This window comes from Bubalus bubalis, chromosome 14, assembly GCF_019923935.1.
Source record: "Bubalus bubalis isolate 160015118507 breed Murrah chromosome 14, NDDB_SH_1, whole genome shotgun sequence".
In the NCBI taxonomy this organism is placed as follows: Eukaryota; Metazoa; Chordata; class Mammalia; order Artiodactyla; family Bovidae; genus Bubalus; species Bubalus bubalis.
In genome coordinates, this window is record NC_059170.1 from 72,375,566 (window position 1) to 72,391,991 (window position 16,426).

The 16,426-nt window shown below is 47.9% G+C and overlaps 1 protein-coding gene across 2 annotated transcripts in view; it reads left to right on the forward strand.

The window, feature by feature from the left end:
• The window catches only part of IL2RA (interleukin 2 receptor subunit alpha), a 45,351-nt gene extending 37,091 nt beyond the window's left edge, over positions 1–8,260 (forward strand). For both annotated transcript variants that reach the window (XM_006044081.4, XM_025264516.2), the window contains exons 5-8: positions 672–752; positions 1,100–1,171; positions 2,330–2,396; positions 5,688–8,260. In XM_006044081.4, coding sequence (XP_006044143.1) covers positions 672–752; positions 1,100–1,171; positions 2,330–2,396; positions 5,688–5,712 — 245 coding nt within the window. In that variant the 3' untranslated portion in view covers positions 5,713–8,260. The remainder of the gene's footprint in view (positions 1–671; positions 753–1,099; positions 1,172–2,329; positions 2,397–5,687) is intronic.
• Positions 8,261–16,426: the final 8,166 nt, after the last annotated feature.

Consider the following 16,426-nt stretch of genomic DNA (forward strand, 5'->3'; position numbering starts at 1 on the left):
CTTCTTGTGGGGGGTGCTGTGTTTCTTTCCCATAGTCCGCCCCCCGTGAGTCACGCTGCCCACCAGGCGTGTCCACGAGCAATGGGGAATCTGTCACAAAGAAAAGCTCTCCTTTTGGGCGTTTCTACTTTAATAGGCTTCCCAGGTGGCCCTAGTAGTAAAGAACCCACCTGCCAATGCAGGAGACATAAGAGGTTCGATCCCTGCGTTGGGAAGATCCCTGGAGAAGAAAATGGCAACACACTCCAGGATTCTTGCCTGGAGAATCCCATGGACAGAGGAGCCTGATGGGCTACAATCCAGAGGGTCGCAAAGAGTCGGACAAGACTGAAGCGACTTAGCACGCACGCACTTTGCTTAATGGTTTGATGGAATTTGTATTAGGATGACCCAATTCCAAGCTGCAGACGGCAACCAGAGCTGAGTAGGAAGTTTGGGGAGAAAGCTGCTCAGAGCTCCAAGGAGAGCCAGAGTCAGGGTCACAGGTCCCTCCCTCCCGCTCTGCTGGGGTCAATGAACCACTTCACTGTGACCCTGATGGGGACCGCAGAGCCGAGACACACCTCAGCTACCAGTCTGGGGTCAGCTGATGAGGTGGAGGGGGTAAGTGGGAGACCCCAGACCCCCACTCCTCACCTCTGCCCCACAAGCATCCTTCTTCTCTCCTCCAGATGACGCAGAGCCTCAGGAGAACACGGAAGCTCCCCCTGGGAGTGGAACTTTCTTAACAACCAGGATGGCAGGGACCACAGGTACGGCTGGCATTCTTGGAAGATAAAAGCCTGGCTATTAAACTGTGAGGCAGGAGAGGGAAGAGCTGGCCTGGGAGTTGCCCCCTGGTGCTAGAGACGGTCCCACATCTGCACACGACCTCCCAGGCCTCAAACACGGTCAATGTCGCCAGTGTCAGAGGATAAGCAAGTTGGAGGGCAGCAGCTCGAGGCAGAAGAACGAGATGTTCAGAAGTTGGGCCAGGGCTCCCCTGGCCTCTCACAGGTCTCCAGCGGCCTCCGAGTCCCCTGCCTCCAGAAGCCTGGACTCTCACAGCCCCAGGCAGCCCCACAGCCAGCATCCACAAGCTCCTCCCCCTCTCTTGCAGATTTCCAGAAGCCCACAGATGAGATTGCAACGCTGGATACGTTCATATTTACCACTGAGTACCAGATTGCAGGTGGGTAGTGACCCAACAGAAACCTACACATTTGCTTGGTGGGTGGTGAGCTGCTCGGTGAGTTAGTCTAAATGAACTCTTTACACTATATGATGTGTATAAAACTCAAAGACGAATCCAGAGCATAACGTGACTCAGAGTCACAGGCACGGCTGTGGTGAGTCAGCAGTGAGGTCTCCAACCAGCCTCAACCAGAGCCTCCTGACCAGCTCCCAGAGGACAAACACCCAGCACCTGGATGTGAGTGGAGGGAGGTGGCGTGCCCAGCGCAGGAGAGAAAAAAACACGCCAAGACCACTCCAGCTGCCTTCTGGTGGGAGCCAGAAACAGGCTTTGAGGGAAACAAAAAAACCCCAAAACACCAAAACGGAGCTCTTAGAGTAGAATGTTGGTGACCAGGGCCTGGGGGTGAGGCAAAGAGAAGATGGGTGACAAAGGGCACGGACTTCATCGGCAGAGGAGTCAGTCTGGGGACAGTCAGGCTGTGGGGATTACAGCCAACGATGCTGTGCTGCGGACTTGAAAGTTGCTAACAGTAAATCTTCAATGTTCTTGGCACAGAAAAGAAATAGTAATTACAATATATTTTGCAATAAAAGTGCACACCTTAAAATTACAGCCTGTTACAGGTCAATTATATCTGACGGGGCGGATGGAGGGAGAAAAGCAGGCTTTGAGGCACGTCTGAGACTGATAGATGGCTGGATGGATAACCGCCAGCTCCAGGGCAAAGGAAAGAGTGTATGGGAAACAGAGATGCTTTCAGGAGATGCCAAGTGTTTATCACTTACCTTTATACTCATCTTGGTGTTTCAACATTTCTTTCACCCCTTGCGGGCCTCACTCAAGGCCTCTTAACTGAGGCTGGGCCGCTGACCCTCTCTGAAAAGGGTACCTGTCAGCTGCTCCCCGAGAAGGAGGGGAGCCCCCCTGGGAAAGGCTGGGGCCCTTTTGGTCCATACCCCCAGGTCCTGGTCCTGCAGCCTCCAGGGAAGCCTGGCCAGGAGGGAGCTGCGTCCTGAAAAGGGGCGGCGGAGAGCGCCGCGCTCACCTCCCCGGAGGCACTGAGCTGGGTGTGGAGGGCTGGGGGCACCGACACACGGGAAGGGGCTCCCTCAGCCCTGGGGCTGCCTCCCTGACCTGTTTCTCTGTCCACAGTGGCCGGCTGCGCCCTCCTGCTCGCCAGCATCCTCCTCCTGAGCTGCCTCACCTGGCAGCGGAAATGGTGAGTAGTAGTGAAACAGAGAACTGCCTGACGCTGTGTGAGTCCCCCAGATGCCCAGAACTGCAGTCTTCCGGGAGACGGGAGCAGACCGCAGACTGACCCAGAGAGCTGTTCCAAGTGTTAGTCACTCAGTCGCGTTCCACTCTTTGCGACCCCATGGACTGTAGCCTGCCAGGCTCCTCTGTCCATGGGATTCTCCAGGCAAGAATACTGGAGTGGGTTGCCATTCCCTACTTCAGGGGATCTTTCTGATCAGACCCGGGTCTCTTGCATTTCAGTCAGATTCTTTACCGACTAAGCCACCAAAAGCCTTCTTAGAATCCAGTGCCATCTGAGAGCGCCCTCTTGTGGCCAAATGAAATACTACTTCCTTTTTTTTTTTTTTTTAAGCAATTGCTAGCATTCAGAAAAATAAGATCGTGGCAGCCGGTCCCATCACTTCATGGCAAATAGATGGGAAAACAATGCAAACAGTGACAGACTTTAATTTGGGGGGCTCCAAAATCACTGAAGATGGTGACTGCAGCCATGAAATTAAAAGACGCTTGCTCCTTGGAAGGAAAGCTATGACCAAACTAGACAGCACATTAAAAAGCAGAGACATTACTTTGCCAACAAAGGTCTGTCTAGTCAGGGCTGTGGTTTTTCCAGTAGTCATATATGGATGTGAGAGTTGGACTATAAAGAAAGCTGAGCACGGAAGGATTGATGATTTTGAACTGTGGTGTTAGACTCTTGAGAGTCCCTTGGACTGCAAGGAGATCCAACTAGTCAATCTAAAGGAAATCAGTCCTGAATATTCATTGAAAGGACTGATGCTGAAGCTGAAACTCAAATACCTTGGCCACCTGATGCAAAGAACTGACTCATCTGAAAAGACACTGATGCTGGGAAAGATTGAAGGTGGGAGGAGAAGGGGACAACAGAAGATGAGATGGTTGGATGGCATCACTGAGGCAATAGACACGAGTTTGAGTAGGCTTTGGGAGTTGGTAATGGACAGGGAAGCCTGGTGTGGTGCAGTCCATGGGGTTGCAAAGAATCGGACACAACTGAGCTATTGAACTGAACTAGGAACTGGTGATGAGATGGAGCTGGCTTACAAAGGTTCCTGAAAGCCGAAAGTTAGGTGTTCTGGAGTTTTGCAATCTGCTTTTAAGTTTAGCCATCATTAAAAACTAAAGTATTAAGCTTACAATTAAATAAGTTAAGTAGTACAAAGTCAATAAATATTAAAAATTAATCACTTTCTAATTATTTTATTTGCATTTGACTACTTTATTCTCAGGGTTGTTTGCATCTGTGTACCCGTGTTGAGGAAACACTGCCTAGATAATGACTTTACACTGTGCCTCTCTCCCCAGCTCTGTATGCAGGACATATTGACACTGGGTGTGGTGGGGGTTTTTACACCATGCAGGTGAGCAGACGGTTTCCGAGAGCTGGTTGTTAAGCATTTGCCTGCATGCCAGTTCCTGCAGCCTCACCCCATGGGAGCTCTTAGCCAGGTAGGAGGTAACCAGATGCTGCTGAGAGCTGTCTGACAGGGTTGCCGCTAGCCACGTGCGGATACTTCAGCTTAAACTTAAATAAATTAAATATGATTAAAAGTTCGGTCTACACGTGGCAGTAGCCACATTTCAGGTGTTTGATAGCCACATGTGGCCACCTTGTTGGACAACACAGATACGAAACACTCCCATCTTCACAGAAAGTTCTTACAGCACAGTCCTGGCTAGAAACTAGCAGTTTTCAATTCAGGAAATCCCCTTGGCACAGCTAGCTGTGCTATGATTTTTCTTTTTCTGCAGCTATTGTCTTCTACTCCCAAAAAGTTTTGTAGAACAGCTCCTGTGTAGATGTGGGTCAAAGGGCACACACTTGCAGTTAGGAAATGGCCAAGTTCTGGGGAATCTGACGCAGCAGCTTAGGTGACTACAAGCAACAGCAGTGTATCTATACACTTTAGAGTTGCTAAGAGACTAGCTCTTGAATATTCTCACCACCAAAAAAGAAATGACAACCATGTGATGTGATGGAAGTGTTAGCTTAACAGCAACGTGGTTATTAGGACACAACATATAAATGTATCAAATCGACACACTACACCTTAAACATCCACAGTGTTCATTGCCAATTATCTTTCGATTTTAAAAGGACTCAGAGACTATCTCCTGGGTACAAGGCACTAGGTAGGGGCCTCAGGATGATTAAGAAGGGCCCCTGCTCTCAGGAGCTTATAGACCAGTCAAAGAGAAGAGAAAATAAAAGAGAGAGACTTGAAATGCAATTTGTGAAAGCCTAAGACTGAGGTGTTACAGAGAATGAAGAGAGAAATGACACACGCCATCCTACAGGGGGGCGCCCAACAGGCTTTCAGAGCCCACGCCGGCAGACAGGTGAAGAACAGCAGGAGCAGCTGCAAGGCAGAGGGACAGGAGGAGAAGGGAAGCGTCCTAAAGGGCAGGAGGCCGTCTGTGAGGGTCTGGCAGTTCTCCTCACTGAGGGGTAAAGTGCCCAGGGCAGTGGTCGCAGTGCCCCGATGTGTGATGGCCAGAGACCACGTCCTGGAAGATCAGGCCAGACTGGGGAACTCAGGCCCATCCTGAGGGCAACAGCAGCCACAGAAGCTGGCTTATGCGGTAAATGGTAGCCTCGGCATTTGAATGGCCCAGCCACCAGAAAGGCTGGATTGAGGGTGGTAATAGCGGTGGCAGTTTGATATGTTATGCTGGAATAAATCCACCCAGGGGACAAGGAGAGCATGGACCAGGTGGGGGCATCAGCTAAACCAGAGGAAAAGATTGGAGAGACACATAAAGGAGTCAGGTTAGCAGAGTCTGGTGGCTGATTGGAAGTGAGTGTGAAGGAGGAGGGTCAACTCGAGATGAGGCAGGTACCCACTCCCCAGCGGCTGTCACCACCACCTACTGGGACAAAATGCAGAGTGAGGATATGCACCCCGTGAGGAGCAGCCCCCGAGCACAGCCCACCTTTCAGCCCCTCCCCAAGACCCACCAGCTCCCCCACCTGTAATTGGCCAGACCTCGGGCTCATCTTCAGCCCCACAGGCTGCACGATGACTGGATCATGTCCCCGTGAGGACCACGGGGCTGCCGGTCTTGACTTCTAGAGGGATGATCAGTGGGATGGTCAGGGTATCCTGAGGTGGGACTTAAAGTTGGGGGGCCAGTGGGGCTTTTGCGGGATGCTCAACCCACATCAGTTTAGTGAGATCATATTGGTTTTGGTGCAGCATTCCACCCATGACTATGACTTGTATCACCACAGGAAGAAGAACAGAAGGACAATCTAGAAAACCAAGGCCAGAAGAAGTCAAGAACAGCCCACAGATGTCATGGACCACAATCAAAATCAAAGAAGCTAAACACTCATCCAAGAGGCCTTTCCTGATCCGGTGGGCTCTGGAAAGCTCTGAAGTCACAGAACAGAACACCGGGAAGCTGCAACCCCATCGTGAAGCCAGCTCTGTAGTATCAGCCCTTGAGGTGGACCTGCGTCTAGGCAGCAAGTCCAAGGTCGCTGGAGGAACGGGGAGAGACAACCAGAACTCTTGCTCCTGTTTCCAGGTATATGCGTTCACTAGACCACAAGTAGCATGGAGCTCTCTCCACACCATGTAGAGTATAAAGAAGAGTAGTTTCATGCTAAGAGCATCCTGACTTCCCAGGTTAGAAATCCCAAAGAAAGCCCTAGCACTGATGTAAATAGACACACATGCTCTCTGCCCAGGTGAGTGGACTTTGTCCCTGGATCCACATAAGTCCTTTCCAAGCCTCTGGTTGACCAGCCCACTCTCCTGCTCATATACCCCCAAAGGAATCCTTTTGACCTTAGCCCAGTCCTCGAAGCTAGCCCCCTCTACTGAACATTCCAGTTTGAGTTTCTAAAGAACAGATTCCCTGGGGGAGCGTCTTTGGGTGACCACAGAAGACAGCAAGCAAACCCATGGAACTGTTGAGCTTCAGAGTTTGAAAGGATTTCACTGGAGTTAATGCCAGGAGAAGGGGGAGAAGCTGGGTCCCAGGTAGTGGGTTATCCTTAACATTTAGCTTCAGCTGTTTGTGACTGGCTGTTCTAAGAGCTTTTTCTCTGGGATTGCTATAAATGATGCTCTGCATTTGGCTGCCACAAATTCGATGTTTACAGACAGACACACAGTGTGCAAATGTGTACATTTGCAAAGAGGTGTCATAAAAACACTGATAACGGAGCAGTACATCCAATGCTTATGAGAGGAAAGAAAGAAAGAAGGATGGGGGCAGGGGAGCGCATGTAATTATGGACGAGGTCACATCAATGACCCTCACACTGTGAGCAAATTAAAATTGCCTGGAGAACTTGGTGAGACCTGGAAGCCTGGGCCCATCTCCAAAGTTACCAAAGGGGAAGTGGGGAGGGATAAATTAGGAGTTTGGGATTAACATATAAATACTACTATATAGGAAAATAGATAATTAACAAGGCCCTACTGTATGGCACAGAGGACTCTACTCAAAAATCTTATCATAACCTATAATGGAAGAGAATGTACAAGAAGAACATTTATATACATATACCTGAAACTAACAGAACATTGTAAATCAACTATGTTTCAACAAAAATTTTTTTAAAAAGAAATGCAAATCAAAACCACAGTGAGATGGTTCTACCCAGTAAGACGACTTTAAGGAGGAAAGAAAAGAAATAACAAATGTTGACAAGAATATGGAGAAGTAGGAACCCTCATACATTGCTGGTGGGAATGTAAAATGGTGCCGCCACGGTGGTAGTAGTTTCTGAAAAAGTTAAACATGGAATGACCACATGGCTCAGCAATTCCACTCCTGGGTATATTACCCAGGGGTGAAGAAAACCCATGTGCACACAGAAACTGGTATAAGACTATTTATAACAGCATCACAGCCAAACAGTCAAGAGACAGAAACAACCCAAACGCCCCCCAGTGGATGAGTTGGTAAGCAAAGCGTAATCCCTCCGCACACTGCAATTCGGCCCAGGCACAGAAAGGAATGAAGCCTTTAAGAAAGGTTGCCATGTAGATGAGCCTAAAGAACATGAGGCTAAGTGGAGGAGGCCAGACATAAAATGTCACGTGCTGTGTGATTCCCTTTGTACAAAATGTCCAGAAGAGGCAGCTCCAAGGAGACTGAAGCAAACTACTGGTCACCAGGGCTGGCATGAGTGGTTGCTTAATGGGCACAGGGTAGTAAATCTTCCCAGGTGACTCAGTGCTAAAGACCCCACCTGCCAACGCAGGACTGTAAGAGACTGTAGGGAAGATGCGCTGGAGAAGGGAATGGCTATCCACCCCAGCATTCTTGCCTGCAGAATCTCCATGGACAGAGGAGCCTGGTGGGCTACATAGAGCATGCGGACATGACTGAGTGACTAAACAACCACAAAACAGCCCAAAGACAGGCATGTCTCAGACCCTATTTAAGAAAAAATCTGAAGGGAAACCCAGAGAAAACCCAGGGAAAATCAGGGGGAAAAAACAACTACACCACAGGCAGTTTCACCCTCTGACATCCCAGGCATTGTAAGGATTAAACACAGCCTAATTCCTACACCAACATACAAAGCCTCACACCAAAGGCCTATTTACCTCAGCTCCTGTTACCTGGGACATCATATCCAGCTCTCAACAAAAAAGTACAAGCATGCCAGGGAATTCCCTGGTGGTTCAGTAGTTAAGACTCAATGCTTTCACTGCCAAGGGCCCTGGTTCGATCCCTCGTCAGGGAACTAAGATCCCACAAGACAAGCAGTGGGGCAAAAAAAAAAATAAATAATTACAAGGCAAGCTAAAAGGCAGAAAGTACAGTTTGAACAGACAGAGCCAGCATCAGAACCAAATACAGACATGGCAGAGATGCTGGGATTACCAGGTTGGGAATTTAAAACAACTGTGGAAAATAAGTCATTCTAACAGAGATTGCTGTGTGACTCCCTAAGTCCATCTTTCCCTTAGCCCCGGGTTTTAGGGGGACACAGTCCTCTCCCAGCTGAGGATTACATTTGCCAGCCTCCCTTGGGCTTCAGTGCGTCCCGGGACTAAGCTCTGCTCCAGGAGACGTGAGTGTAGTAAAGCAAGCAGTCTCTAGGATGTGCCCTTGAAGAGAACTGGTATGTCCCGCCCCTCCTTCACCTCCTCCGCTGGCCGGCAGGTGGCCTTGGTGGTGGGAGTCAGACCAGGAGTGGGATCAAAACGGAAATAACACCAAAGGAGCCAGGATGTCTGGCATGGCGGGGCCATCCCAGGACTGCTTATACTCGTACTGGATGTGAGACAGAAATAACCTCCCCTGGGGGCAGATTGGGTGTTTGGAATGAACATGTTCACACTACTGTATATAAAATCGATCAACAAGGACCTACTACATAGCGCAGGGGACTTGACACAATACTCTGTAACAACCTAAATGGGAAAAGGCATTGAAACATGTAAAATATCATGTATGAAACGAGTTGCCAGTCCAGGTTCGATGCACGATACTGGATGCTTGGGGCTGGTGCACTGGGACGACCCAGAGGGATGGAATGGGGAGGGAGGAGGGAGGAGGGTTCAGGATGGGGAACACATGTATACCTGTGGCGGATTCATTTTGATATTTGGCAAAACTAATACAGTTATGTAAAGTTTAAAAATAAAATAAAATTAAAAAAAAATAAAGTCTATTTTATCTGAAAAAAAAAAAAGAAAAAGAATAGATACATGTATATGTATAACTGAATTACTTTCTGTACATCTGAAACGTATGCAACACTGTTAATCAATTATGCGCAAATATAAAATAAAATTTTTGAAAAATAAAATGCGGATGTAACATTTATAACAGTTTCTCTTGCATCTCCTGCATTGGTAGGCAGATTCTTTACCACCGAGCCACCTGGGAAGCCCTTATAACAGTCATAACTACCAAAAAGAAAGAAAGGAACACTCTCCTTTTTAGGCCACTGTGATGTCTGCCCTTGTTAGAACAGCTGTATCAACACCCCATAACATCCACCCCTACCAATATCAGAGACAGACATGCCTCGCCCCCAAATTTGGCTGATATGGTCTTATCAGTATCCAAATATTTTCAGTGGGAAATGAGACAAGAATGATCGTGCAACATTTAAACAGACTTTCAAGTAAGTACATGTTTGCTGTTCATAAATATTATCTAAAAAATTTCTCCCTCCAGGAGGTAAACAAGTACATCCAAGAAAACAGCATTGCCACTCCGCACTCATGTGACTACTTCCTTACTAATCTTCAGAGAATGACTGTAGTTAGTCTGCAGTGTCCCTGAAGGCTTTCCAAAAATGTGGGCTCACATGCGGATGTTCCAGGCAGACAGTCCTTTCTGGCTAAGCTAGGAATCAGAAAGAGGGAGGGCTGAGATTTGCAGAGCTAGTGCCCTTGTTACTCCATTCCTCCTGTGAAAGAGTGCAGTGCAAAATGTACGTCTTTTTCTTTCTACAGTTTCTTTCTACAGTAGTAAGTTATCCTACTTACATAAGTTATTCTAATGCTACGAGGGTAGGATAACAGAGTATACCATCTGGAAAAAAATAGGCTAAGAACTACCTTCAAGCAGTCAGGTAAGATGGACGGCTACTAATTTCCATTAGTAGAGTTGGAAGAGAGAATCTGGCTTAAGTCCTTTAGATTACCTTGAAAGAATAGACCCCAATATAAGAAGTTATAAACTATCTGAAATCTTCAGTGGAGTGCTTCACAGCCACGTGATTAACTGAGAAGGTAAACACCACTGATCAGCAAGGGAGTAAAAGATGCAGCCGCAGATAGGTGATGACTTCTGTTCTTGCACACTCGGGTCTCTGCTGTGAGGGGCTGTGTCTTTGCAGCTTCGCACTTGCTCCCGCCCTGGCTGTGGGCTAGGTGGCCTTCGGGAAGTCCAAGGAAGAGTTTGGAAAGCCGATGAAGAAAGAGAAGCCATAGTCCTTCCTTTCAGCTTCTTGTGGCCTCTCCGTCAGCGAGAGGTGGCTGTGGGCTCCAACAGCCTTTGGCAGCCCTGGTACAGTCAGCAGCGGTTGACTGCCATTACAGGCTCCAAAACAGTTTTGCAATTAGAGCAGCACTTATTTCAACCGCAGCAACAGTTTCCGTCAGAATCAGCCGAAAGTCTGCTTATGTAATCCCACCTCTTCCCTGTGTTCCTGATGGCTTCCCTGGAGTGGCTCAGACCTTAAAGAATCTGCCTGCAATGTGGGAGACCTGGGTTCAATACCTGGGTCAGGAAGATCCCCTGGAGAAGGGAATGGCAACCCACTCCAGTATTCTTGCCTGGAGAATTCCATGAAAGAGGAGCATGGTGGGCTACTGTCCATGGGGTCGCAAAGAGTCGAACATGACGGACTAAGTGACTAACACTTCGCTTCCTGAAATAAAAACCTCTCCTACTTTGCTCCTTTAGTTTATTTAATGCAACCAGATCCTTGTATTAAATAAGCTCTGCTTAGGCTTCCATTTCAGGCCAAGATGGGGAAATAGGAACTGAATTTACCCTCATGCCTGAAACAACCAAAAATGAGATAACAAGATTTTTTTAAAGACTTTTTTAAAAAAAATGTGGACCATTTAAAAGTGTTTATTGAATTTGTTATCATACCGCGTCTCTTGTTTATCTTTTTTGTCCCTGAGGCATGTGGGATCTTAGCTTCCCGACCAGGGACCGAACCTATACCCACTGCTCTGGAAGGCAAAGTCTTAACCACTGGACCACTAGGGAAGCCCAACAATGGTTTTCAAGACATTGCATGTGCTGCAGTGAAGGATACCGATCCCTGAGGGGTGAGAAACAGACAGGAGAGCCTACGCTGGCCCAGCTTATGTGTTATGTTTCAGGCCAGGCGTGGGGAGGAGATGCAGCTGAGTGTCCAGAGAGAGCCCAGGCCTCATGGTTCACAGGGAGGAGGACCCAGGAGAGAGCAGCACTGAGAGGACTCGGAGACCAGCGGGTTCTGGAGAGACTGCGCCACTGCCCTTCCTCTCACTGAAGTGCCGGCCATCGGCTGTGTGTGAGGGACTGCTCAGGCCAGGAAAAGGGCCCCCTGAAGAAGTAGGGCGGCAACACTCAGCACACGAGAGGTCACGGACAGTGCCCACTCTCAGCCTGGAGACCCGGGAGGTCGTGGACAATGCCCGCTCCCACCAGCCTGAGACCTGGGAGGTCACGGACGATGCCCGCTTCCACTAGCCAGCCTAAAGCTCTCTGGATTCCGTAACTCCTGAGGCACTGGGTAGAGTGTTCAGAGGGGCCACACCTCAGCATTGGGGAATAACAACCTCCAGGCTACAAGCTGTGTAAATCCTTCCTGACACACCTTAAAAGCGAGATCCAAAAGGATCAAAGCGTATCCACGCATTTCACTGCACTCTGGAACTAAGCTCGAGATTGTTTACAGGAATGCAGAGAAACATCCAGCAGCCAACGAGATAAAATCCACAAACCAGTCAGGATGTACGGGCCATGCAAGCAAGCAGGAGTACATGACTCACAATGAGTAAAGGTCAATCGATCAAAACCAAAGCTGGTGACCCATTAAAACAGGAACAGTAACGGCATTCCATCTGTTTAAAAAAGCTAAAGGAGGACTTCCCTGGTGGTCCACTGGCTAGGAATCTGCCTGCCAATGCAGGGGACACGGGTTCGATCCCTGATCCGGGAAGATTCCACATGGCATGGAGCAACTAAAGCCTGTGTGCCTGGAGCCTGCGCTTGGCAACAGGAGAAGCCGCTGCAATGAAAAGCCCACGCACCCAACTAGAGTAGCTCCCTCTCGCTGCACGCAACTAGAGAAAAGCCCAACCACAGCAGCAAACACCCAGCACAGTCAAAATTAATTAACTAATTTTAAAAGATTTTTTAAAAGCTAGAGGAAAGATTATATACGTTAAGTGGAGACATGGAAGATGGGCAGGGAGGGGCAGAGTAAGGGTTACAAAGGGCTTTTGTGTGACTGTGGGTTTACAGGTGCGGACATGTCAAAACCTATTCAACCGTATGCTTCAAATATTAACCCCCTCCAATAACATGCTTTCTGAAAAATTCACCTCTGTTTGAAGTTCCTGGTGGGGTGGCAGGGTTTGGGAGGTTCGAGGGGAGACTGGCGTCTGAATGAAATGTCTTCTGGCCTCACCAGCCTGCAGGTTCAGATAAAGCCAGGGTACTGGGGATAAACCATAATGCCTTGTTCTTGCTCCACCTGCTAGTGTTGGACTTCAACCCCGCACACACCCATGGCATACGTGCACACACACGCTGACACGCACACACTGTTTCCCTCGGACACCTTTGGGGATCCCCAGGATCTGGCCGTCAGGACTGCATTTGCACTAAAACAAGTTCCGTACACCCTGGAATCTCACCTAGAGTCTCTGTGAACCCCAAGTTCTCAGCTCACACCTAAATAGCTTTTCAGGTTCTCATCCACAGCTAGGGGGCCAGACCAGTGGGACAGCCTCAGACAGGCACCAGCCTGTCCTCTCTTCCCCCGTGGGCTTGTCCCTGGGGCCCACTCCTCCAAAACTGCAAATAGACTCCTGCTTACTGTCCCTAGAGGTACAGCAGGCATGCCCCGAGAGGGGTGGATTTCACTGGTGAACTCAAGGGTGCGGGACATCCAGTCTATAGAGATCAGGACCACGGTGCTGAAACCTCTTCTAGGGCCTCTGGAGTTTCAGCTTCCTGTGTATTCATTTTACAAATATGGAGCGCCACTCTCTAGAGAAAACCAGACAGACAGCTTCATAGCTGGTATGATAGGATCATACATAAAGGAGGACGTTTTGACTGTGTTAGAAATGAAAGGACTAGTCTGTGTTCTGCACCCCCGCAACCACCGACGCTGGGACTCATGAAAACAAAGTCACCAGATGCTAATCTGGTTCAAGGAAACTCCACCAAACTGCGTGGGACAAAAAAGGAGGGGGATCTCGGGACAACCGGGAGAGCGAGTTTCCTTCCCTATGCCCATCGCCTCCCCAGCCCGTAAGGAAGAGGACAGGGCAGGGGAGGGGCGAGCTCAGAGCCCACTGTCCCCTGCTCTGGGGCAGGTGGGAGGTTCTGACACAGGCACTGTTAAACTGAGACTCAGGAGAGACCGGGGCAACTGCAGAGGGCAGGGGACAGCAAAGACCCTGGTGATCTTTTCATGATGCATAACATGTATCAAACATCTTTAGGGTACGTAATTTTTATATGTCAAAGAACATCAACAAAGCTGTTAAAAAAAAAAAAAAACAAAAAGAGCCTAGGGGAGTCTGACTGTTTTGGGATGGGCAGCCAGGACACTAATCTTGCGCTCCTAGAAGTGGGGAAAGCCGGGGAGCTGTCAGAGATGGCCCAAGTTCTGAGCTCCCCTCGGGGCAAATGAGGCCTGAACAGAATCCAAACATCCCCAGGTGCCCGGTGCACCGCAGGCAGGGGCCGCACACTCTCCAGGCCTCAGCGAGGAAGGAGCCTGGGTGCAGGCAGGGAGCTGAGGCTCAGGATGTCAGCGGATCTCCTGCAGGGCACCCCCGGAACTGCTGGGACTGGAACAGGAAACCCTCCCTCAGCACCTGGAGACACTGGGACAGAAATCGAAGAGAGACATCCCCCGTCCAAGGAAGAGAGGGATGAAACTCAGACCCAGTTAATAATTGACCTGCAAGTTGACTGAAGTGGATGGAGGGACAGCGTGGAGTGGGCGAGGTGGGATGGAATGTACCTGGCAGGTCAGAGGTTTAGTCAGAAATTATTGTCACACATTTCAGAGTGGATGGAGCCTCGGTGAAGAGAAATACAGTGTGTTTTTTCTTTCATAATGTCTGTGTTCCTAAAATAATATTTCATTTTGATACTTAAATTGTATATGCAAGATGTTAAAAAAGAAATTATTGTCACAACTCTAGAATGCTGCCACCTAGGTCCTTGTGAGGGCAGATGTCTGCTCACTTAGTAGGAAATCAGATGGCATCTCTGCTCCCCAACACTACACCTGCGAGGTTGGCAGGCTTTTCCTTCCCTCTGCTCCCATGGTTCCTCTCCCTAGAGATGTCTCAGTCATATTATAGTGACAAACCATGTGCTGGGATCCTTAGAGACAAGGATATTGGAGAATAAATAAACTGCAAGTCCAGTTTTGTTTTTTCTGTTTGTTTGTTTGTTTGTTTTTCCTGCCACACTGAATGTCTTGTAACACCTTACTTCCCCAACCAGGGATTGAACCTGTGCCCCTGCAATGGGAGCGTGGAGTTCTAACCAGCGGACCACAAGCTAAGTCCTTTCTTTCTGCTTCTTAGCCATGTCCCTCCATCCTCTTCTGGTTCACACAGTACCTGGTGTGAAGTCTTCAGAATGCAGTATATTCCTTATGGATCATTTCATTATTTCATTCTGGATGACTTTAAGGTTTTCCCTATATCACTGATTTTAAGCAGTTTGACAATGACATGCTATTTGTTTTTACTGGTATTTATCTTGATCGGGGTGCTTTCAGCTTCCTATTCTGGAGTTTGTTGTTTTTCATGCACTTTGGGAAAATTTCAGCTTTTATCTCTTCTTCCATCTTCCTCTCTTTCATCCTTCAAGGGCTCAGTAACATGCATGTAAGACTATCTTGTACTGTCCTGTGGCTCCAGGATGTTATTTCTTGTCCTCCCTTTTCACACCCTATGTTTCAGTGTGGATCATTTCTATTGACCTTTCCTCAAGCTCATGGTTCTTTCCTCTGCTAATAAGCCTGTTGAGGAATTCTTCATATCTCATATCATGGTTTCATTAGTCTGCTAGGGCAGGCCTTATCTCCAAATGCAGTCACCTTGGGGGGTTAGGGCTACAACAGATGAATCTGGGGGGAATTTAACCCGTAAAAATGATGTTCATTTTCAGAATTTTGATTTAACCGTTTTCTAGTGTTCACTTTTCCCACTACGCCCTTTTAATACATTAGTCACAGTTATTTTTAAAGTTTTTGATAGTTCCCACATCTGCATCACCTCTGTGTCTGGTTCTGTTGACTGTTTTATCTCATGTCATCTTGTTTTTTGGGTGGGGGATAGCTTGTTATTTGGATTGAATGTTAAATTTTCTGTGTACAAGAATAGTAGAGACTGAAGCAAAGAATATTTACACCCATAAATGGGCATGCATGTTCTTCTATCAGGCAATTACAGCAATGTATTGCACTTTTCTTTACCTCTCTAAATAATTTTATTGAGGTATAATTTACATACCAAAAAATCCACTCAATTTTAAAGTACAATTAAATGACTTTAGTAAATTTACTGAGTCGTTGCACTTCATTTTTATTGTGTTTTGCAGATAATGCATCTTCTTTCACAAATTGAAGGTTTGTGGCTACCCTGCAATCTGTGATTGGTCATAGACATAAGATTTTAAAATGTGTGAACTGAACTTATTCCAATAAAGTAATATTTCTGATTTTTAGCATGGTGGAGGAAGCTGAGTGGTTGAATAAAAAGATTACTATATATTAGATGTTGCAAAGCCTATAAATGGGTTTTCTTGGGCTTGCATGGTGTCTTGATTGTTTCTAAAACAATAATCACTATTTGAAAGCCAGGAGTTATCACACAAGGACCCAAATGTTGGACACGCACAAAGCCTGCAAGGGCTTTCAGCTCACTTCCTCTCATGCCCCGAGTCCTGCTGTCTGGCCATTGAGGGCATTTATTTGGGTTTGAGATCCTGGGGTAAGTCATGAGTTTGCATTTTTAAAACCCTAAGGTTCTGTTGCTTTCTTCCTTGGTTTTATCCTGAGTTATTCAGGAATGAACCAAAAAACAATGGAGAGAGCAGGAGGCTCATGAAGCTGGTCCTCGTCTTCAAGCCTCCTCACTGGGAGATGAGACAAGGGAGAAAGAAGAGACAGGATGAGGGGCAGAGAGGAGGGGCAGGTGTATTTCTGAAGATTAAGGAAGAAGCCTCAGGGCAACTGGCCACGTTGGGCCCTTGGGTGGATGAGGGACAGGAGGGGATTCTCATGGT